This window comes from Eutrigla gurnardus (genome assembly GCF_963514095.1).
Source record: "Eutrigla gurnardus genome assembly, chromosome: 9".
Lineage (NCBI taxonomy): Eukaryota > Metazoa > Chordata > Actinopteri > Perciformes > Triglidae > Eutrigla > Eutrigla gurnardus.
The window spans coordinates 13,247,924-13,273,060 of NC_139923.1; the positions used below are offsets into that span (position 1 = coordinate 13,247,924).

The 25,137-nt window shown below is 44.8% G+C and overlaps 1 protein-coding gene across 2 annotated transcripts; it reads right to left on the reverse strand.

Moving 5' to 3' along the window:
• Positions 1 to 234: 234 nt before the first annotated feature.
• Positions 235 to 24,109, reverse strand: prickle1a (prickle homolog 1a). Of its 2 annotated transcripts, none has more exons than XM_084016807.1 (8): positions 23,956 to 24,109; positions 6,461 to 6,664; positions 4,631 to 4,744; positions 3,665 to 3,802; positions 2,833 to 3,036; positions 2,460 to 2,646; positions 1,503 to 2,372; positions 235 to 1,390 (listed from the first exon to the last, which is right to left on the reverse strand). In XM_084016807.1, the coding sequence occupies exons 2-8, from the start codon at positions 6,647 to 6,649 to the stop codon at positions 531 to 533; spliced, it is 2,562 nt and encodes an 853-aa protein (XP_083872933.1). In that variant the 5' UTR covers positions 6,650 to 6,664; positions 23,956 to 24,109; the 3' UTR covers positions 235 to 530. The 2 variants fall into 2 exon arrangements, with proteins under 2 accessions (XP_083872933.1, XP_083872934.1); XM_084016808.1 differs by lacking the exon at positions 23,956 to 24,109 and adding an exon at positions 11,406 to 11,667.
• Positions 24,110 to 25,137: the final 1,028 nt, after the last annotated feature.

The following is a 25,137-nucleotide window of genomic DNA, read 5'->3' on the forward strand; positions in this document are numbered from 1 at the left end:
CCATAAATACACCACTCAACCAGGCTTTTTAATACACACAGTGTTTCTCTTATGTTAACGCAGCACAAGGAAGAAAACACATTTGAAGAGCTTAGGTCAGAGTCAACTTGTGAATTTCTGACACCCTCATGGAAAACAATGGCTCTGTATCAATTGCCAATAGTTAAATGTTAATGCCATTTTGGTACAAAGCATGTCATGAACTCAAGGATATAAAAATAGCCATTATTTAAAAATTCTACAATATATACATTAGTATATTCACTGTTAAATGAACAACGTTTAGATGGTGGTTTATAAATATGTATTACTCTAAAATACTGTTACTTTACTGGCAATATTTGCGATGCTATGCGTACCTATGAAGACAAAGACTAAGGACTTGTGTCTTACAGAAACACCTTGGTAAACTGAGTGTTGTTAAGCATTTAAAAGCAAGCAACGTGTTATTGCATTCTAAACAGTGGACATGAGAGGCAGAAGTGAGTGGCAGACCATTACCCAAAGCGAAGGATAAGAGTAATGGAAATCTATGAAATGATACAGTTTTTTCCCTTGTGCCCTTTCTTCTTTTTGGACTTAGTCCGTAGGCCATAAGGAGCAGAGGACATGCCTGCCACAGGGCTGGGCAAGTCCTCGGTGTAGTAGTGTCTATGGGGCCTGGGCTGAGGGATAGGCTGACCCAGGAAAAAGCCTTCTTCCTCAGAATCAGAGGAGGAAGAAGAGCATGTGGAGCACCAGTCGTCATCATCCCCACACAGCTCCAAGAACCTCCCCATGGCTTGGCCTTGTAGCCCGTAGTCTGACATGGCAGCAGGATTAGGATGGCCGTGGAAGGCTTGGTGTCCCTTGGGGCCGAGGGCGTTCCCTCTGTGGTCTACTTTGCAGAACATTTGTGCCCTCTCCTTGGGCAGGAGGTTTAGAGCGTTGTCGGAGCGGGACTTGCGACTGCGATGCCTCCTGTGGTGGTGATGGTGGCGACCGGAGTCAAGTTCCTGGCCCTGCTCCTCAAAGTGGTACACTCTCCGGCGAGTCCGTTCACTCATAGGTGGTTGGCGTGGTGGGGGGTCACAATAATCGCCCTTGTCCACCACGTCGTCAGAGAACTTGACTTGCTGCGGCCTAGATTGCGAACGTGTCCTCCTGAGGGCTGGGAGGTAAGGTTTAGGTCTGCCTTCTGGGAGAGGCTCTTCTTCTTCTGGGACATTTTCCTCCACCTCATCCTGCTCAGACACAAGGCTCTTCAGGGAATTGGCACTCCTGTGTAGCATAGAGGAGTTGAGGGTTCCCATGTTGCTGCTTTTCTCACAGTCTTCTGTCTCCAGTTCATGGAAGCCTTGCAGGGAATAAACCAAAGGTCTATCTTTACTATCACCATCTACTGAGGCCCCTGGAGAAGAGGGAGAGAAACAATTATAACACATGGATTCAAAACATCAATCATTGCCTTCCCATAAAATATGATTTTCTAAGATGTGATGCTTCATGTCACATCTACTCACCGGTAATATTGGAGAGTGCCAGTGAGTCCATAGAGTCTCGAACACTCTGACCTGTTTTCTTGAACTCGTCTGTGATGCACTCCAAAGAGTCATTATACCATTGTGGCTCCCCTCCCTGGAAGCCTCCTTCAGCCCCGTGATCCAGCTCCAACTCCTGGATCTTTCTGCTGCTTGCTGGACCAGGATGGCTACCATAGGCCGAGTCCCCTAGCCCATCCTGTGACTGGGCCCAGTACATGTCAGCTTGGTACTTCTTACTGGCCAGGCTGCCCCTCCCTCCGCCGCCACCACTGCCAGCCTTTGATGACTCCTGTTTCGACTTTGCGTCCTTTTCAGCTATCCAGAAATCTGTGGGTCTGGAGTCATTGGCTTGCTGGAAGACCCCATGTTCCCCAAACTTTAACAGCAGTTGTGTCATGTAGTCTTCGTGCTCGGCCCACTCCTCCTCTTGGTCCTCAGGTGCCTCGGTCTCCTCGCCTTGTCCCCGCCAGAAATGCTCATCGGATAAGTTAATGTGGGCGAGCTTGTTGATCAGTGTGTCGTCTGCGTTTCCACTGAAGCCGGGGAACTTATAGTTGACGGAAGGGGAGAAGAGGAGCGACTGTCGGCATTGGTCGGCTGAGCGACTGCTTTTGCCCATGCGCACGCTGCGGCGGGATTCGCGAGAGCGCGCTGACTGGAAGGCAGAGTCGGAGGAGTCGGAGGCGTGTACGTCTTCCCCGAGACTGCAGGCCTTGGAGCAGTAAATGCGGCCCTGGTGTGGTAAGAAGGGGCAGCCAAGGAGAGAGCCCTTACACTGGGCACAGCTGAAGCAGCTCTCAGTGGCATGCCAATGGAGGCCATCATAGGTCATCTGAGCATGATCGACACCTGTAAAACAGGATACGTTGAGATGGTTAGTCTAGGCAACCATGACAGGTTTTTTTTAATTTTAACTCCAGAAAAAAATCTTCTTACCAATGTGTTCCCCGCAGGCCTCGCAATACTCTGCATAGAGAGACTCAAAACAGCCACAGCAATATGGTCTGCCGTCCTTCATGATATAGCGCTGCCCTCCCAGGATCGTCTCACATTCAAAGCAGGCGAAATGCTTCATGTGCCAATGGCGCCCCTCTGCCTCTGTGCACTCATCAGCAAAGATAATCTGTAGACATAGATGTACACTGGATTAAACAGAACTGCCAGCCTTCGCCTCTCTAGTTGTACTCGTTTGTTGAAGACCGTGGAGATATAAATTCATTGTTATTGCTATCCCAGCTCAATGCCAAACTCTGGATGCTTTCCTTCACTACAATGTTTTTCTCTCCGTATTTGGGTCTCGTGGTTTTACCTCTTCGCAGGCTGAGCAGCGTGGTTTGAGGAGCTCAGCATGGTGCCTTCCACAGTGGATCTTTCCATCATGGTAGAAGTAGATCAAATCCACAAGCAGTTCACTGCATGTGGAGCAAGCAAAACATGCGGGGTGCCAGCACAGCCCGGGGCCCGCCCTTGAGGAGAACACTGCCATTTCTCCACCGTTGATGTTTTCACCACACTGCAATGGGCGGACACAATCACATGGTTGATTCTAACATCCTGTAATGACTATAGTTCCGAAATTTGACTTCAAACCTCTATGACACACAAAGCCTAGCCCATAGGAACATCATATTAAGGGTGTAAAACACAAATGGCCCATCCTGTTCCTGTGATCTGTTCAGTTCAGTGCCTGACAAGTGCATGATATGAGAAGATATTTTCAAAATAAAACAGTGGTTTTGATAGGATGGTTAGTTAAAGAGGAAAACCAGAGAACGCATGGATTTCTAGTGGAGAACTACATCAATGGAACTATGTTTTGACAAGGTTTATGGGATCCCTCTGGCTGCTCAATGATCATTGTAAATACTGAGAGAAACACTTGTCATCGGCCACTCCAAGCCACTCAGCAATGAGATCTGAATGGCTGCAAATTCAGCTTGTGTTTGGGGCTCTCTTAAATAGCATAGCAGCTACTGAGATGTTTATTTCAGCATTTCCCCTTTAGCTAAAACAGGATTTAGATTAGCAAAATAATGTTGACAGGCAGCATTTTCTCAGTATTATAGATGAAAAAAAAACATGTTTGGGATTTGGAAGAATATGGGCTGTATCCTCCGCTGCAGGGAAGACGGGGAACGTACATGCTCACAAATGCTGTTCTGAAGATTGCGGGGCAGCATTTTCACTGTGCCTCTCCCCAGTGCTTCCTTCTTCCTCTGGACGCTGAACATGAGTAGCTCCTTCTTCTCCTCCTCACTGAGAGACTGGCAGTATCGCACCTGGGAATGAAAGTGAAAAGATAAGGATTCGGAGGCCAATTTCACGATCGTACACTATTACATCATTGAATGGGATTCCTTCTTTGAATGGTCTAATACTGAAAATATCACATTACACCCCTTGAAGGACCAGATTGCACAACTAATAAAGGTTATAGACTTAGGTAAGTATGAGAGAGGGCAGAGAGCATACCAGAGCATGCTGAACAAAGGCAACTCCTGACCCCAACTTGCCCTTACTACACCCCCGACATATCTCCACCCACTGTCCCGATTGAGAACTTCATTTTTTACAACAGGCTTTTTTTTTTTTGCAAAGCAGACGTTTACACAAACAAGGCCTGTGTTTAGAGTGAAATCAAGAGGACGGGCAACAAAAGAAAGAGAGACGGCCAAGTGGAACTGTGGTGCCACTGTGGTGGTGGCATCACATAAAGCCTCTTTCAACCAGCAGCCCTCTCTCCTGCTGAGCGGTCCTCGTAAAAACCACTGCTATGACAGGAATCCTGCTGGTGGGGGCTCCTGGCAAACATCATAAAATCATCAAGTCAAAAGTCACATTGTGCCCACAATGTCTACAAGATTGTGGAACAAAAAAATCCCCCAGCGTGATGTCAACGTGAGTGCCAAGGGCTCACGTTAGTGGGGGGGGTGGCATGGAGATGGTGTGGCTGTTAACACGGTGGGTTCAGCGGGCAGAAACCGATATGGCTACTCAACCAAAATGGAAAATTAATCTATTCTGCAGCTGTGGCGTAAATGAGAGGACCTGCTGGAGTGAAGTTTATGATACTTGCATTTATGCCCATGCAGAAAAAATATTCTCACCTCATTATCATGCGGTGGAAGTTGGTAGAGGAGCTGCTTGATTCTAAACTTCTCTCCCGGACTGTTCACATAGGGGATCTTATCCTCAGGCAGACAGGAGAAATACAACTGGACCTGGAAAAAAAATCATGGCATGGAGTAAGGATGTTGCATATGTGGCATAGAAGCACAGAAGAAAATATATCACGGATGATAAGGAAAACAAAATGTAAAGGTTCAATGGATCCCCACACGAGACAAATGAAACCCATTCCAAGTGATATTTTTTCAAGAATGTGTGGTCATCAATCTGAACATATAGCTGTTTCTTTGGTTCCCCAACAAGCTTTTTTTAAAACCCAAATTTTCATCCACGGAATTGCAGCAATGTTATGATCCTGGACAGGACAGCCCATATTTATGAACATAAATTGTCTCCCAAGGCACCAGAGAGCCGACACATTAATTTGTGACGAGACACATTCTGGGACGCTCTGTGTCAAATCTATGGAACACTGACTTTGTGGAATCAAAGTGTTTGCTTGAGTTTTTCCTAACCCGAAAATCAGCACAAGCACAATTGATGCTCTTTGGTCACTGGAGGAATCATTTTCTTCATAAATATCTACTAAGCAAGTCAAACCAGGTCAACAGGTCAAATCAGTTTAAAAGTTGTATTTCTCCAGTTATATGCTTGTCTCTTTAGGGACAGGACAAAGCAGGCTGCCACCGTGGCACTTTGACCCTTGAGGCTGACCACTGAAAACTAAACTTTATGAGGGAGGGGCTATTACAGCTAGATAAAGAGGTGGGATGTGCTCGTCTTGTGTGTTAGAGGGCTTCCTGCAGCTTTGGCCGTCTAGAGGGGGGGTAACAGCAATTTACCCTGACAATCAACCTAGCGTTTGCTCCCTGCCATAAATTATGCACATCTTCATGCTGCTATTACCCCTCATCCAGCTCCCTAGGGGCTGGGCAACAGTCAGCTATCACCCAGGCCCTATGTGTGTCTTCACTGTAATGATGACCCATAATACACGGCCCATTCAGGGCAATGGCTGCACTAAAAGCATTACAGTTGACCCATGCTTTTCTAAGAACAAAAGGCCCCGCACGTTTAGCGTTTAAGGTTCTCTGTCAATGCAAAGCCATCTCTTCTTGACCTCTCTCCTCCTCATTGCTTCCATGTGTGTTGTTTAACAAGGGGAGTGGGATGGAGCGAGATGGAAAGAAAATGGAGAAAGAAAATAGGAGAGAAGAAGGGGAAAACGCAGCCAGTTTGGGAAAAGTGCCACATCACACTGGTTGCCCTGCGGACACGACTAACAGCCCCTGCATGTGTTTGTGGAGAGGAAAGGCTTGTTAAAGACGGCCCCTTGATTCCTGATCCTGCCAGCCGCAGTCGGCGCGACCCACCAAGTCCTCCTCTTAACAGATCTCTGATAATCACAAGCAGACTTTGCCATACCACAGTTTGTAAATAAAAGTACGGTACACACATCCTGCCTGTAAGTGGCTGTCTGGTGGAGCCTCAAAGAAAGGGACCGAGAAAGAGTTTCATGAAATATGTGGTTGGTGCCATTGTCCAGACACTGTAGTTGGTATGTTGCTCGCTAATGTTCTAAATAGCATTATTCTGGGCCAGGCAAATGGGCTAAAAGAGAGTTTAAATTAGGTCAGAGCTGTTTTTAACTCTCCATCAGCAGCATATGCCATTATTCACTGTGGTAAGGTTTTGTGGACCAATGAAATAGGTACCAGAATTAAAGAGCACAATATTGGGCTACAAACTTCCTTCTTAGCACAAGACAATAGCAATAAAAAAGCAGTGAAGTCGATATATTTGCTCACCTGTTCGGGCCTAACGCCAGGTGGTACCCAGGCGTACTCCTCCAGGGCACAGCCAGAGTCGTCGTCAGAAGTCGAGCTTCGTTGGAAGCCAGACGTCAGCTTACTGACTTTGTGCTCCATCATCAAATCTCGCTGGCGCGCCCCGCCCTGGAAGCCAGCCGCCGACGCTGCCGCACTCGCCAGGCTCATTAGACTCTCTTTTTACTAGACAGCCGAGTGACAAAAATGGAAGGATGGGGGAGGAGGGAAAGGAAGAGGAATCGGGGGTGAGAGGATAGGAAGAGGGAGGATTGAAGGAGACAAGAAAATGAAATGTTGGTTAACAAGCTATTACATCAACCGATCCCCGCATAATGCTATCCTCACCCTAATCTAATCCACCTCTGTAATGGCAGTGCTGTTCCACTGAACGTTAACCACCGGTTGAATCACTCCATCGCTGTCTCTTTCATGAGGACCACAGGCCTCCTCAAAACCCCATTATGGTATCTACACAAGCTTTTCTTGGTTCACTTCTGATCATGAGTCTACTTCATAAAAACACTCATAAAGGGAACTATACCCTTTCACTGCTATTGTGGTGGCAGTTAAACATGTGCCCTCCTCATGTGGCTTTTGAGGATACAGAGACCATTAGGAAATTCCCAAACCTTCATGAGGTGACATCTGATCTCATTATAGTGACAATAACAAGCAGTCAGCTGTTCATAAATACACGGCAAATTCGGAGAGGCTGATATGCACTGCCCAGCTTTGGGCAATGTTGCGCAGACCTCACATTCCTTTCCTATACTGTAACTCAGTTTGCCCTCAACTCGAAAGCAAGAACAACACCAGACACCGGCTGTAAAATCTTTAGGTTTCGCCTTATCTGTGGAGCTTGGGTCTGCATGAGTCATCGCTTCAGCCTGTTGAGGTGCTACGTCATACTTTGTCCCAAGAGGAGGCCACCACATGGGATCTGATGCAGACTTGATCAGTTGAGCCCGGGGTCTGTATAAACACAGGCCTGGCCTTAAGGCAGGGCCACCATATGGGGAATGTCCACAAACCTGGTCTCTCCCTTCATCTCCCCCTTTTCTTTGGACTGTTTGTTTTCCAACCTGCTGCAGTGAGCGTCTGATCGTCCTTTCATCTCTTAGATGGACGGAACAATGCGAGACAGGTGAAGCAGTGGAGAGATGGATAGAGGGGGGGAATTGGATGGATGGGCTCGACTGATACTCGGTTGGACACGAACAATGCAACAGAGGGGGAAAAACAGAGCGAGGAGATCAAAGACTGTCACAGTGTTGATCCATGTGTGTGGTGGCTACAGTCACTCATGCTTTTCTTTACATCCGCACATGACTGTACTTCTCTGTCGCAAAGATAGGAACTAAATAAAGCAGTGAATATCTGGATAAAATACAGTTTGAGTAATATCTGTTTAACAGCAATATTGGCCTTCAGTTTGCAAATTATGGCCGCAATGCTACTGGTCAGGCTCAACCAAGTTAAGCTTTAGCAGCAAAACTCCTTTGTCTACTGAATTGAGCAAGAATGCAAGTTATGAAGTGGATTTGTAAGACATTTGTTCTTTTTTGTGACAAAAGCAAAGAATACAAGTTTGTGAGCCTCATCTCCTAATCTCCTGTACTGCCGTTAGCTTTGCAGGACCATGATGAATGCGTGTCCAGTTGGGGTCATCTCTCACAGGCCAAGGGCTCTAGCTGAGATCAAATGGGAGCCCAGCCAGTGTCCAACAGCCTGGCCCTTACACCCCCTCTCCCCCCCCCCATGACTCTCCCCCCTACGGCCGGTAAGGGCACCAAGGGCCGCAGAGAGACAGCTGAGAAAACCAGACACACTCGAGTGCGGCCTTTGAAAACCGGTGTGACAGTAAAAGGGACCTGAAAATCTGCGCTCTCTCGTGGAATGATATATATGCCTGGCTGCCACTGGGAGTGTGCAGCTCCTATGCACACATGAAGAGGGGAATGCACGCGTTTATGCTGGGGCCAACACTGGTGCAGCGTGCGGACATGTAAACACAGGCTACTATAGGCTACACTGGTCCACACACACACATAAACACCCTGTCGGAGTCCACTGTGTAAGAAATCTTTCTGAGATAGTGGCACACCAGAACCCTCCAGATGATTAACTGCCTCACACACGGCATGCCAGGCAAGCCAGGCTACCGGCTATTCATATCAACTCATCTTCCTCAAGGACAAGTCAGCCCTGAGGCCTCGCCGCCAGCGACTGGCATGCGCTCCTCTCGCCCGCACAAAGCCTCTCAAACATGATGCATAGCAGGGGCAGTGGATTAATGTGATTTTTTTCTTGTGCCTGCATTACACCATAAAGTGTAAAGTCAGGCTTATTGGCTTATGACACATCCCATTAAAATGCGTCTTATGTCCTGAACAATGGCATCTTTGTGGAGGAATCCACTGAAGGCTTGTTCCATCAAGAGACTGTTTATCTCCCTTCTTCTTCTGAAGATGTGGTGTGTTATCTCCTTATACATGACAGTTAAAGCCCTCAAACCCAGATAACCTGTCTTCAGATGAGAGAAGGGTGTGTGAGGAAGAAGGCACTCTCTTGTTCTATTCACATCTATTGACTTGCAAATGAGACCAAAATAACCGGCAAAAATGTGGCCTTGTTTGAGAGCAGCTTGGGTTTCACACGGGAGATAGCTAACTATAGGCAGGTTGAGTCAGGAGCCCAGGGACTCCGACTTCACAGCCTCACATATTATCAGGCCCAGACTCACTCATGCTCCACATTTGTTAGAAAGATGTTTCCTTTCACATGTTAGCCAAGTCTCCAAGTGAGGATGCCTCACACGGGCCAAACCTGACTCACAGGAATGTCAGGCTTGAACTTAAGCCAGGCTTGCGAAGACGCATAAAGGATGTCAGGCAAAGTGCCTTTCTCATAGAACCACATCTGCTTGCATGCTAATTTTTCCTTTAGATGTCAGGCAGTTCATTTCCTCCGACGTTGCCTTGAACGCTTCCTTAACTTTGTGAGTGACAGAAGCAGTGAGCCAACTAACTTCACCATGCTTATACCGACTTGCCAACTCACTAAGTCATCACTTGTGCTGGCTTTTTAAGTTTTTCTCCCAACAAGGGATCTAGTTTTACATCTCCCCCCTTCTCAGCGCTCCACTCCCCCCATGCCCTGCCCTTCTCCCACACTAGCCAGACCCCTGCAGTCCTGAATGTTTAACAGCCCCTCACTCTTTTGTAAAGGTGCTTGTTAACATGGCTTTGGGAACTGCAGGCCTGCATATCTGACTGATCTGCCCACAGAAGGCTGGAGGGGGAGGGGGGGAGGGTGCTATCAAACTGAAATGGGGGGAACTGGCATGTATGAAAATGTGAATGTGTCCACAAAAAGAGACGGAATGGAAGTCAAGGCAGGTGAAAGGGGAAAGCTGGGACTCACGTTGAATGGTTTTCAGTGAATGGACACATTAAAACATCCCAAAAGATATTTAGAATGAATGAAGTTGACTGTGTTCTGGGGGGGGAAAGTACACAATGAACCGATAGTCTTGTTGCACAAGTTTATAATCCAACAAGCTCTATACAACAGCAGCTCAATGAACAAGTGGGTGCAAACTGGATTTATTAGGGAACAAAATAACGACAGATTTGTAAGTACTGCAGAGACCCTGCATCATGTGTTAACTACAGTGTAATATTATTTATCACTTTGTGGAATACTCACAGGATCCCATACTGAGTGACCAATAAATATAGCCGTGGGTGACATTTTTAAAGAGTATACAACAACACTTAAACCAGAGTCCCCCTCAAATCCAGACACTGGAGCATTGGATTAACAACCCTTGTAAGAGTGCACAGGGAACATAAGCAGCTTCTGGTCTGAATTACTGTCTATATTCCTCTAGGAAGTGGATGATGGACATGCACACAAGCCAACACAGTGCTCTCTGTCAGCTTCGCCGGCCCAACATGTTTGACTTGGCTCCTGAGAGCTCAGCAATGCAGGATAGGCTCTACTTAGAGAGAAAACAAGATTCTCTGTTCAAAATGCCTGCTTACTTGAGCTTGGACACGGACAAATCTGTTTTTATGTCAGAAGAGATATGTCTTAACTTGCCTGTCCCCGTAAACAGAAATATCCTCATATGACAGCCTGTCAACTGTTGGCACTTAATATGCTGTATCCCATTCGATTCGATTTCTATTAGACCTTTTTGTGCATAGTTTGGCAAACAGCAATTGAGATTCAACCTGTAACTGAATGATCCAATAAACCAATTGGCCATCATTGAATCAAGGACTGAAATGTAATACTGGGGATGTTCATTCATAGCATTTTTTTGTCTAAAGAATGTTTGAATCAGCTTGAAAATGCTGACAAGCGACCCAGAGCTTAGTTTATGCAGCGTTGAGGTGCTACATTGCTAGAGTTAAGTCAGCTCACTGAGGCCTCCCTTCATGGCCGGGGGAGTGTTTTTCCAAGACCAAATGGATGGGAGTGACATCCCCACAGAGATCCACACTATGGAGACCACCTGCATGTGCAGGCCAGGCTGAACTAAGAACCCGACAGACACGTGCTGCTGTCACATAGCAGACATCAAACGCCCAGTAAATTCTGTTTGCTTTATAAGCGAAGTGAAATCAACTCTTTGAACATTGGCGCCCACCTGAAAGCAGACTTTGACAAAGATCAGAAGTTGCACAAAGCTCCATCTATACATGTATGTCACGTGAATTATGCAAAACAGATTAATAATTAAACCATCCAACCTCCATCAGCAAAGTAAACTGAACTGCATCAGAGTCAAAGAAGCTTCCAGTACCAAAAGACAGTTCAAGTACTTAGTTTTCTTTCAGCCTCACAACAAACAACGCATATTCCTCTAAAAGAACAAAACAAATCACATCTTAAGTAATTCCCCTTCCATTCTTACCTCACTGTCCTCAGGCGAGCAGGAAAAGGGATGTTATCACCACTATATCCAGACCTAGATTCTTCTTCAGCCTCTGGGCTCCATATCTACATGCACGATCCCTCAGAGCTCTAATTCCAGGACAGAAGCAGTCGACTTTCTCCACCAGAGCTGTCAGCACAGTAACAGCCCATATCAAAGCTAAGACTGTAAAAAGTCAGTGAGCTGTCTGTCTGAGTGCGTGGGAGAGAGTGTCTGAGAGGGGTGTGTGCATGTGCGTGTACATGGAGGAGCTCAACCAGATGGTCATCCCTCCCTTGTCTCTCTCACCCACCACTCCTCCTCCTCCTCCTCCTCCTCCCTCCCCCAACCCAACCCTCCCAACCTCAGCCCAGCCAGTTACGGTCGGGTATAGAAGAGCGAGGCGTCTCTCCTCCGCCGACCCTCCCCTCGCACTTCAAACACATACGCTTCCAAATGAGAACCACCGCTCACAGGAACCGGGGCTTTTAAGTAGCACATCAGTGATGGCAGAGCTCAATTCACCACACTGACCGCCGCCATCTCCACCCAGGCTTTCACATGGCATTCTTCGCTCTCCTTCCCTATCAACAGCTCAAAGATGTGGTGAAGGTGGTGAACATTAGAGTCAGGCTTTTGGCTCAACTGGTGGTTCGCCTCGCTTCTCTTGCGTGCTAAAAACGCGTTGCAGAGTGCCGTTGATCCAACAGAGTGATTGTTGGATCGAGGGGAACAAAAGATGCTTCATTTATCCCGCTATGAAAAATGACTTCCTGCCATCTACAACATCCCATAGGCCTCCATCTACGACATGATGTCAACAAGTCTGGATGCGTCCAGCTATCAGGCCTTTAATGTATAGAAGGCAAAGAAATGAGTTGAACCACAAAGCTGTTATTATCTGTTTAACATTGTCTCAGTGTGGGTTATAATGTCCAACATTATTCAGCTCAACTTTGTCAAGTCATGCAATATGGACAGTGTAAAAGTATCATGGGTATGTGTGAAGTCATACGATAGTGAAAGGTTGAACAAAATGGTTACAAAAAAGTCATGATATACAATTCAGAGCTTAAACTATTCATCTATCATTGATTAGCCGGTCAGCTGAAAAAAATCGACTTGATAATTTTGATAATCGATTCATTATAATTAAGGCAGAAATGCACTTTTTGTGTATGTTAACTCAATATATTTTCAACACAAGCAAAAAAAAGTCGCAGCCCCCAATTAATTTGTATTTTCATCGGAAGCATGAAAACTAGAATCAGAAATGAAACAAACCTTACATAAACATCAGAAGAGTTTGTTTCTATTTCGCTTTCATCATACTCAGATAGGACAGAATCTAAAGTTATATCATGTTTTATAAACCCCACAATTACACATCAGCCTGTCCGGTTAACTCCCCAGGATGCAGTTGACCTCTGCCTCTCCTTCACCTCTGCAGGAATGTCAGAACGCAAATTCTCTTCCTGTTGCCTTAAAAAAAAAAAAAAAGTGAGCAGTTCAGGTCAAACTCTAAGCAGTTGCACCTTTTGCATCCTTTCATGGTTGTTTGGTTTCAAAGTGTTACTCTTTCCGCAAAAAAACATGCTTCCTATTGTTTCTGAAGAGAACTAAAAGTTCTTCCATCCTTTTCAACACAAGGGTTAAACTTCTTTAAGACTTTAAAACAAAGCAATAGAACATTTAACTAGGAAGCAAGGAATCTATTAAACGGCTAGAATTGCTTTCTTTATTAACATTTTAGAAGCTGTTTAATTTTGTGGGGATGACGTCAGGATGTAATGCGGTAAACTCGAACACATGCGTGAAGGGTTTATACTGTGGGACGTTTAAGTGGGGCTGATGTAACATGGTTCACAAGGGTCAATGATAGAAACGTGCATCTTTAGCATTGAAATGGAGCAATCACACATAATAATTGATTCACAAGCAGAATAATGCCAATGATATGATCATTTAAGACAAATCCACACTATTCAAAGCTAGTTTGCTGCAAAGTCCATGCTCTCCTTTAATCAGATCACAACTCATGGCTGCTATGTTGAACTTAGTACAGCAGAACATCATTGTCTTCATGTTAACTGGACAGAAGACCATTTTAGTCGCCACCAAAATAAAAAAGGATGGGCACTGATTCCTTGATAAACACACCTTTGCTTAACTGACAGCATGTAGCTCTGCTTCGCCCACACGTCTCACATTCACACCATTATGTGTTAGAATATCACAGCGTGGGTGGGGAATGATGGCCGTCACTTCCCCTTCATTTAAATAAAAATAATAATGCAGCTTAGACAGTGTTGATGAAAGTGAGTAAAGATGTATCAAAACCAGAAAGAACATGATCGAAAAAAACTGATGATTCTGGGGCTAATATTTGGCCACCTGCATGGTGCATGTACTGTAGGTGTGTGTGCACGAGTGTGTGTGTGTGTGTGTGTGTGTGTGTGTGTGTGTGTGTGTGTGTGTGTGTGTGTGTGTGTGTGTGTGTGTGTGTGTGTGTGTGTGTGGACAAAGCCATTGTAGCAGCCAAGGCCAGGGAGGAGAGGCGCCCTTTAACAGCAAACCTCGGGCCTTTGTGCTGGTTCAAATGACTCTACACCCCGCTCCATTTGCAATTCTTAGAGGGGCGGGACAACACAGCATCCTGCCTTCGGGAGGGCATTCATGAAATGCAAAACTAAGATGGTAAAGTAATCTGGACCAAACGTTGTAGAGCCCATTCAGCAACGGCAATATGAGTTAACAGATTTTGCCGGACTTCCTCAAACCATACTGTTGGACTTGAGGGAAACTCAGATTTTGAAGAACATCCAGTAAAGTTTAAAAGTTCAAAGAGGCAATCCCAGATATGTTAAGAGTTCAAATATGGGGACACATCTTACGCGGAAATGAAAAGGGAATCAGTGGCATTTGACAATGAATTTAGGTAACTATGTAAAGGCATCTGTGGATTCTCAAACGGGAACCTATATCTGAATAACAACAACCTGAGTGTCATTCTAAGATCCCATAGTTAGAGGTAGCTGGCCACAGAGTTCAAGGTCCGCCTCAGATGGCTGAATAATATGAAGTTGGACAAGTCATGCATCCCTGACCTTTGACCTCAGAGAGCACCAGATGACCGATAAATCTATGGCCCTGGGGCTTTACAGCCTATTCCCCTGTCATAGTCACAACGACCTGAACAGCACCTCACACCTGGTCTGCACCTTCTCACTGTTGTAAAACGGAAGAAGAAAAAAAATCTGCCTTGTGCCAGCGGCTAGGTAGTCCATGACCAGCATGCCCTGACAATGACAGGACAGAGAAGATCACCATCAGAACCAACGCCCGACGATGGAGCTGCATTCTTCTCCGGTCCAAACACGTCCTTGAAAAAGGGCACCCGTAAAACCAAAGAGCTGAATGCTGCATCTATCAGACTTGTAAGCATGCGCTGCCCATGTTATAGGTTGTGTAGAGATGGACACTAGCATGAAAGTAACCTTAAAGCAACCTGTCGAGACGAGACTAATTTGAGTCCCATAAATTGAGGATTCAAAGGGGGCAAAGGGAAGGTCAGTGTCTAACTTACCATCATTGGTGACCATTGTTAAGAATAGCTCTCACGGGTGTGTGAGCTACCTTATAAAAAGTAGGGCATTCTCAAGGTTTAAATGACTTGCCAATGGTTATTAGCAGGACATAGGCCAAACAAAAGCCTCAGTTATAAAGGCCAATAAAACCCTATCACTCTACTGTAACAACAATCCCATTTTACGCCTTGAAAGAAGGAGGAAAAGGTCAACTGGTGGAGCAGTCAGCGCATTGATATTGACTTAGCTAGATTGGCGCTGACAAACTCAGGTCAGACCGTGGGCTTGTTAGCCCTATAACCCTCACATAACCCCTTTTACTGTTTCACTCTGACACATTAGAGACAGCTGAGGGCAAAGCTGAGATCTAAGCTTAGTTTCTAACAAGAGAAGATTTGTTAAAAACAAAAATTAAAGACCAATATCTACTCACTTGACACTTGACCTCACTAAAGATTGTGTTTCACAAGAGCGTTGAATAGGAGACCTTTTTTTTTTTTTTTTAAAGGATAGGAATTAAGATTTCTAGACTAAATTACTTTGGAACTTTTTTTATCACTATGAAAAATACAATTTTCTGACTTTAAAAAAGAAATTCAAAAAAGATCACAATACTTAAATCCTGAGTCCGTAACCGAGCTGTCTGTGTTCAATTATTAAATAACGGTATGTAATGCTATTGTAAAAAAAACAACAACAACATAATGCTTGGTAAGTAGATGATGTCAGTTTGGCCCTGATTTGATGGACGTATTCTACATATATCTTATCTACCCATTCATTTCTACATTAATTTCATTTGCTGTAATCCTGTTGTGGCATGTGTGATGTAATGTGAATGTAAGCCTCCATGGGGTAACCTGTAATACATGGCATAACGCATCTCTGCTGAAAAAGCCCGGTGTCGGCACACTGGTTGTTTCCTCTCTTTAGCAAAAGTACGCCACAGTCTCACTGCTTTGCCAAACATTGCAGAGATGTCTGATTGGGACAGCTCATATTTCACCCTCAGTTTGACACCCTCTCACCTAGCTGTAAAAGCCGGACCTCATTGGGAACAATGGGAAGTGGAGCGACAGAGCTCCTGGGGCTGTTAAAGGGAGGAAGCCCCTTTATTTGAGGACACTATAACTCAACAAAAGCCTGTGGCTGTCTACACACAGAGTGAGCCAAGGATGAATGGGCTGCTCTTACACTACTCACTTGCGCCGACAAAAGCACTGGATCAGGAGAGGGCAAAACCTATCTATGTGTGGTCTTCATGGAAAAACTGAGAATATAGACATAAAATGACAAAACAACCCTTTAAACCGATGTGTTCGACCAACAGGTCTCTTTTTTCACGATCATTTTACTGTTTCTTTAAAGAAACTTTAACATTTTCCACATGACACTGTCAGGTTTTCCATGTGAAAAGTTCCTGTTGAAACAGCACCGCGTCAACGTCCGGATTCAACACTTGCGACCTTTAAGACTTCACTAAAGTTTTGGTTTATGACCTCACACTTCCAGATAGTCGAACTCACACAACACATACACCTCACACATCTGGGCTCTTTTTTTTTTTTTTCCCTTTTCCCTCACCTTTCCTCGAAGTTCAACAGTATATCCTTCATATGGCAAGAAAACTATTTCCTGTGTGTAACCAGCCCCGGGCTCGAACGGACACATGAATGAGACCGCCGTAACAAAACAGGCAATACTCGGGCATGAGTTCTATGAGCAAGTCGCTGGAGAAAAAGAGAAGGATGCAGGTTTTTTTTTTTCTTCTTAAAGGAAGAGAAAGTTGGCAATTCCCACACGTGGAAGCATTTTCATGAGGCGCACGGCTTCAAAAGGCAAACCGTGGAATCCAACAATACTCTGTAACAGTTAAGAGCTGCTCAGTCAGGATCCCACTAATGATTAACATTCCTGGCGAAACACTCTGTTACAGTCTTTTTAGAGTGTTCTAATTAAACACATGCTCCAGTGCCACAGCACAGAGGGAACTCTGACGACCGAAAGCGGGGATGCTTCTTTCCAGCTCTGCTTAATTGGACACAATTTAAGTCATTAAGGTGGTAGTTAAAACGGCAGAAAGAGCAGAGGAGAGGCCCAATGATCTCCCATGCAAGGCACCCTGTTGCTCTGATGTTGTTGACCCTTTCACCTCCTCATGTGACTCATATTCAAATGTACAGGAAAACACTAGACCTATACTCTCTCATTACGAGATATCCGACCTGGAGATTGTATGCGTGTCTAATGTATTCATATTTCTGAAGAGGACAAAGAGGTCATACATATGTGGGCCTCTTGAGAAGAAAATCTGATTATCTATGCATCTTTTTGCCAGATTGAATGTCTCTGTTATTTGTTGCTTTGACGTCTATTTTCTGACACTTGTGAGATATTGTCTACCAGAATGATAGCATGTACTGGGAAAGAAGAAATGTATGTTACTACTTAGATTGTACTTGGACAGAGAATAGTCTTTCTTCACTTGTATTATCTAAGGTTCCTTTAAAGGAACAGTGTGTAGCATTTAGGGGGATATACAAATAATCCTCATATTAACAGTTTGAGTTTTAGCTACAATTTCCTGAAAATAAGAGTTGTTGCATTTCGTTTTTGTTACTGTTGAATGAGCAGTTTTTATCTACAAAGTGAACGATTCTTCTGAGTCTGCCTTTTTGCATCGCCATGTTTCTACAGTAGCTCAGAACACATAAACCAAACACTAACTCTACATAGGGCCATCCGCTGGCCACCATAGTTCTCTTACAGGTTTGGTACACAGGAGAAGTTTCAGTTGTTGAAAAGTGTCACCATCTCATGTCGCCAAATCCTACACACTGCACCTTTAAGAAAGTACAGTATGTGCTGAAGGGCATCCTGGTGGCGGTGGCGATGTTGCATTTCATCTCACACATTTCTCACCCCTCATTTCCTTTCTGCAGACTGACAAAAGCATTAAAATGAATTGAAAGAATGTGGATTATATTCTAGTTTTATTCTTTATTTTTATCCTGGTTTTCTCTCTTTTACTCCATGCTTTATTGCCTCATTTTACTGCTGTGTTACCCTTTTAGCCTTACTATTTATTATTTAAATCTTATATTATTATATTAATATTTGAGTTGTATTTATTTGCATTTCTAATCCCCTTTTATTATATTTTTACTATTGATCTTAACTGTGAGGCTTTTGAGTCTTTGTATTTTTGTTCCACCAGAATTCTTTTATGCTGGGAAGCACTTTGGGTCAACTGCTGTTGTTTGCTAAGTGTGCTATATACATAAAAGTGACATGACTTGACTCGTCCAATCAGAGGCCCTCGGGATATACAGGGCAGGCCAGACATGTGGTCATTAGTGCCTGGGGTCTGTGTGTGAATGTGTGTGTGTGTGTGTGTGTGCGTGTGTGTGTGTGAGTGTGAATGTGTGTGTGTGTGTGTGTGTGTGTTGACACAATGTATGTGTATGGGAAAAAAAGGACACAACTGACTGCCTTATCTCCAGCTTATTACGGATACCAGTCATCCTGTGCAGAATGTATTCTTAGAAACCTCACGTGTAATACGCCTGTTCCGTCAGTATCAGCGTGTTCTTTTTGGAGCTGCTAATGCTGAGGTCACTAATGCCACTGAACCATTAGCAGTCAGCATAAAGGAACATATGAAAGAGTGGGCATGCACACTATGAGTGTTGAAAAAGTAACTCTCCATAAAATCTGAGATTCCTTTTTCTTCAAGTTTTTATTCCTTCCCGACATCATGCAACATTCACACTGAATGGTCAAGTGTGTGTGTGTGTGTGTGTGTGTGTGTGTGTGTCGCACAGACATACAGTACACATCTGGTGAGCCACCGCTCTTGTTTTCTTAGGGAGCCCAGCCCCTAACAGGAAGACAGCGCGAGCATAGCAAACAAAACGGCCGACTCTTTGAACCGGTCTCTCACTAGGAGCCGCCGTCAGGTTGCTGTGGCCAAACGAACTGTTTCTGTGTCAGCTCAGTGGGCCCATTGTGGGCCCCAGGCTGCTGCTCTGCAAGACATGTCCTCAGTTGGCCTTTGTCAATATTGACCCATCTGCATGTCGTCCTACAACATCGACCTACACTGTGATGTGTTTCCAACTGATAATACATTCCGTCTGCATGAAGAGAAGCGGATGATAAAATCGAGACTCTTCATTTAATGATAGCAATCAAAACTCAAAGCAAATACAGCATCTGAATACAATGTGTGATGAATAATGATTGTACAAGTAGCGCTGCTCGTAAAAGCCTGATAGAAGACATTTGAAATGAGGTTTTACAAATTTACAGATAGAACATAATTAATTGATTATAATGTTCCTTATATCATAACCGTCTTAAAGACGAGAGGTATGCATAATGTAGATGGACCCACAGTAGGTCCAGATTTAGTTTGGAGGAATTGATAAGCCTAATGCAAACACACATGCCAGTTGTTTGTGGTTTCTAGGCAGCTTCACCTCCTGTTCTTGATATCCAAGCCTGTCACTTTTGAAAAACACTGGAACAAAACTCATGTAATGCTTCAGATGAAAAGGGAATGGGTCCAGTGTTTCATTAAAAAATGTAAAACATGTGCTAGTATCTGGCGGTTTGCAGAGCAGTCACTAACCTTGGATGTAATCCCATTAAGGAATTATCTTTGAATAAACTCACATGGAAAACTCCTCCATCGAAAAAACTGAAAAATAACAAGCAACAAGCAAGCAAGTTTGAATCTTTTTCCCCGAGTGAGCCAGATAGGGGCAAGGTATTAATGTACTGCTTTGTGTTCCTTTTAATCTTCTCATTACGTATTTTAGGAGATGTTTCATACTGTTAGTTATTATGATTAAATCTGGCACTGTGAGAACATGTCCAAACTCTTGTATGCAAACTTGTTTCCAGACCTAATTAACAAAGTAGTAAAATATCAAATTTTAATGAGGAAATGTCCTTGCAGACACCCAGCACTGTCTGTACTGTAACCTTTCTGAAAAATATCAAGACACACCTTTGTTGTCAGTCCAAAAATCCCTGCAGAGTCCATTTTTAAATCCTGTTGACCTTTTCCATATCATCTACGCTCAGTGACTCCACCCCAGTGACAATGCCAACAGGGGAGGAGGAACAAGAGCCACAGGAAGAAGGAGAGGGGGGTGGTGGATATTTTGCATATTTCCAGCCGTAGGTCCGGAAAGCTTTGACTGAATCCCCTGTTGTGTGCCGGGGAAATGAGCTGGGCTTTTTTTTAATGACTATCTCAGGGTAATATGTTGTCTTTTTGCTTCTAGCCCTTGATGCTGTGATTGCTTGGATGGATCCCTGTAGATGTGAAGGACGGAGGAGAACAACAGGCCTCCCTGCAGGCGGCCGTGTCTGCGTCGGGTTCGGGCGAGCTGAACTTTCCAAAAATCTCCATCTGATTCGGCACCTCTACAACTATTATCCCCCTTTATTAAAGACAGACAAGTCGATAATAACCACTTTCGTAGCGCTGCAACGTGGTTATTGTGCAGTCTTCATCCAGAGCCGAGCATCATGCCTATACATGGTGGTGATAATGAAACATGTGTGTCAAGTATGACTTTCATCATCGCGGTGGTCTGATGGTTAGACCCGCAATTATGCCGTGCGGTTACAAGAGATCTGCCGGGGCATTCAACCTCGTTGCGAGAGCCAAACCCGTTTTCCTCTAACATCATCCTGCAACTCCTAATAAACACAGTTGTGCCTGGAAGCGCTAAATCGCTAGCTACCTTTAATGGCTTTATGCTTAGCATGTGGATCCAATGTGTGCTACTGCCGCGGGCGCTGCCTCGCTTACATGATGCCGTTTGAAATTTACAGGAGGGGGGGGGGGGGGGGGGGGGACTTTTACGGCGTGGTGCAGACAGCAGCATCCACAGTGGTTGTCCCGATCTCTGCGACCGCAGTGTAACAGTGCCCAGTGGAACAGTGGCCTGAATCTGACAATCCGGGCCATCGTCCATTCAGCGGGTGACCACAGATTCAGGGACCACCGGCGTTTAAACAAACCATATTTCATCCAGCCTCCTGCCAACCTACCACAAACAGTTTACAGTCAAATGCGCTCAGCTCTCTGGAGTTTGTCTATGGCAACCCGACTCCGTGCCACATCTCCCCGGTCCAGAGTCGGGAAAGACTGGCCTCCTCTGACAGCTCCTCACAACACATGGCCCTGTCCTGCTCTGCTTTTAGCCCCACTGTGGTGAGCTGGACCACGTCTGGGGATAAAAGGCTGCCAGAGTGTTTGGCTTGCAGGCGATTTACACGGACGCGATGGGTGATTCATTCTAGCTTTGCACAAACAGGCCTCTGTGTACATTTCACTGGTGCTGGGCTTTTAAATCACCAGGGGGAAACGTATACACACGGGCACCCGGACTTACATTCTGCTCATTCACACTCAGCTGTAGGAGGCTGTCTGTAGGTGTCGGACAGTGTATGCATGCGTGGCAGTCACACACACACACACACACACACATATAGGTGGCCACTTTGTCTGCGTCCATCTGCTTCTCTCGGACAGACACATACACACCACGCCATGCCCCACTGTTTATGTCTGAGACTGGCTTCATGTCTGTGATTTGTCTCCACCTCCACTGCTCTCGCTGTGCACTAACGCAATGGCACAGTGTGCTAATGTTATAGCTAGCTTCTTTAGCTGAAATGTCCATTATGAGGTGCTGCTACAAAAAAAAAACGTTTTGGTTGCCAAATTAGGTGCTCAAATTAACCATCAACATATTCCATGTATTAAGCGAACGCTCGAGTCAGCAGAGGAGGCCAGCTATTTTATTTCCCTCTTGTGTTCACACAGAAATCTAGAGCTGGACATCTTTTGATTCTAATAGTGGATACCTTTGATTCACGGGGCTTTGGAAATGAGATGTGAACGAGCATTATGCGACATGAGGAGCTGCTCTAAAAACTACTTTGCAAATCATTTACTCTATAAATAACTTCATAGTCAAAATTAACTCCCCCCCCTTACACAAACCTCACCTGCCTGATGATCTAAACATCAAATAACTGCAGCTGAGATGAAACATGAGACACAGGCTTCAGCGAATGAACAGCATGTTGATACATCTACTAATGTGTAAGAGTCCACTTATTGATCAGAATTTGTATGACGAATTTCTATATTAGATGCTGGGTCTCAGGTGTGGGCCATCATTTTTAGATAAAAGAACACAAAAGAGCTTGTGTTGAACAGCCATCCTGAACAGTATTTATTTAGTTTCCTCTCATTTTGATAAAAAGGTGAATGAGGTCAGATTGTAAAGGAAGTGTTACTGGTGAGTTTCTGTGGTTCCAAGGCAGCGAAGACGTCAACCTCTTTAGCAGCCACTAGGTGACACCACCCCCTTGGTTCTGTGTCCTTGTATCTCTGTCCTGGACGCTCACCCTCAGTGTTTCTTCCTTTACCCTCTTCCTTCACTGGCCAATGTCCAAAAGGAAAAAGAAATATATCAGTGGATGGCTAAAAATGGTTTCAAAACACCTTTCTGGTGCAATTACAGTGAGATTTTGACCTTGTACGTTACACTTTGAAGTGGAACCGCTGACATTGTGCAGAACCTGCACTTCCCTCTTTGTACTGTCAAAGAGCCCCGAGGTATAATTGAATTTATTTAAACCTATTTCCACTTGCATTGTCCTGCACAGACTCAAATCACTTCCACGATGTCCAAATAAAGAGCGCGGCATCTCCTGAGTCCGTCCTCTCACTTAGCTGTCAGGCTTCGAGTTGAACTATGCCGGGATAAGCAGAGCTCTGTTTTTGTCAGCTGTGGCCATAGTGACAGATTTCAGGCCAGTCTGACTCTGCGTTCTTTTGCGCTCCGTCTGAGCCAAGTGGGTCTGTCATTCTGTCAGCCCCCAAGAGGGCATGCAAAGGACTTAATGGCTTACGGTGATGTTTACCGTGGTCCAACGACAGCAAAATGTTATCTTAGACAGCCCTGGTTAAATATAACAGTAATTGCTCTCCTGTGTCGTGTAGGTTAAGCACTTTCTATCACAGCTGAGAATGGAAATGTTTGGAACTCGAGGGTGTGTCATTGTTCTCCAAAGGAAACACTTTATGGCATGTTTAGCTCCGTGAGAGGTCCACGAGGGGTGATGAATTCACTCAGACAGCGTGCAGAGTTATTTTATTTAAAGAGGTGACTGCCCTGCAAAAAATGTCCACACTTTTAGGCTCATGCTCTCCAAATCAGTTTCATGTTGTTTTCTTTCACCTGATTTAAGAGTTTACCCTACAAGTTGATTTTCAAGATGAAATCTAATCAGAATGTTTTTGACTTTCTTCACTTTCTTCATCATGTTTGAAAGTGAAGAAAGTGAGAGTGACTTCTCATATTGTATGTGGCCGGGGTGTGTGACCACATTCTCCCTCACTCAACAGCACTCTTGACAGCTATGGAGCCCTGCAGTGGCGGACAAGCAGCGGTCACGGAGCGCCGACCAGTTGTCACCAAAGTGACAGGCGACAGCTGAGTCCATACATCTGGAGGCCGGGGGGACTCCACACTTTTACAAGTCCCAAGTCCCCGACCCACGTTTTTTTTTTTTTTTTTTTTTTTCGGCGTTGAGAGAAATGAGGTTACACGCAGGCGAAGTGAAATGTTGCTGCATAAAAGCAGCCTTGGAGAATCAGGGTATTAAAGCCATTTGATGACTCTCTGGGGGCTTCATTACAATTGAAGTTCAACTGATGGTTTTGTTAAAATATATATTGTTGATGAAACCTAAACAACAAAACCAAACTAACCCATTTCCGTTACCACTGCATAATTTACTATTGGTGTTACTGTATGTAGCGAAAGGACTTAAAAACTACCCGGACTGCTGAACTTCAAATTCCCCCCCTCTCCAAATAAAAAAACCAACAACTGTTTAATCACACCAACATGACTTGGTCCACTCACCCACAAAGCGTCGAGTCGCAGTAAACCGAGTATCCAGAACCAGTATTCCCGAAGTGAGAAAAGCGACTCACGCTGCGTCTCATTGGCATTGGATGAAAAGTCCAGAGAGGTTGCACCACCGAGCCACAAAGCTGAACCCAGAGCTGTGCAAAGCGATAAGCTTAGACTCCAGATAGTGGCTGCTGAGAGAGAGAGAGAGAGAGAGAGAGAGAGAGAGAGAGAGAGAGAGAGAGAGAGAGAGAGAGAGCGAGTCTGGTCTGACTTCACCCGCTGTCACCACATCTTAGTCGTTACAGGGGCGCACGGTGCGCTATGGTGCTCCTCTCCGCGGTCACAGTGAAATGACATTAGCGCTGCTCCTTGCCTCTTGGCTTAAACAAGCAGCGTCCCCACCAGTCCTGCAGAGACGAACCTGTCCCGCAGAGACGGACCGGGTCCGCAGCACAGTGGACAAATGCCCCCGTGAGTTAGTTTACCTCCTGCGAGGCGTTTAAGAAGTGTTTGCGTAATTTAAGTGCTTGAAAACTACTACGTGAGTTAATCTCCCTCTGTTGCCTTTGCCTACAGGCTGCACTTACCTCTATATGAACCTTTGCCTTTAGGCTAACCAACAAAAACCTCCTGAACTTTAAATGTCATATTTTTTTTTCTTTTCTTCAAATATTAACAACTCCACTAATTCAGTAAGACAGGCTCTGGTGCACCTCCATCCCTGCATTGTCACCAGGGCAAGAAATGTGATTTTCCTTTTTTTTAGTAAACATATTTGTCCTTCTGGCTCTTCCTCAATGTGAAATGTTTAGGTTTTCTGTGTAATACTCCTCCTACTTACAGTGCACAATCCAAGGCTATTGCATAGGAGTTAGACACAATGTTATGGGATGATCAAAGACTTGAAGATAATTGCCACCCCCATTAATCAATATATGAGCCTAAAATCGTAAAGAATCAGGTTTGTCATCCTTTGAATAATTGTCCTTGCAGAATCAGCCCACAGTTTCCGTTAATTTAATGGCATCATCCGGTCATGTGTGTCATGTTCCGACAACCTACTGTAAATACAACTAATTTAGATTTTTTTTGGACTGTTGGACTTTTAAAAAGAGTTCTCTGACCTCCTTCATCCCAGATGAGGCCTTTCCATGACATCAAGAGTGACACTGTGGCCCCAAACAACTCACC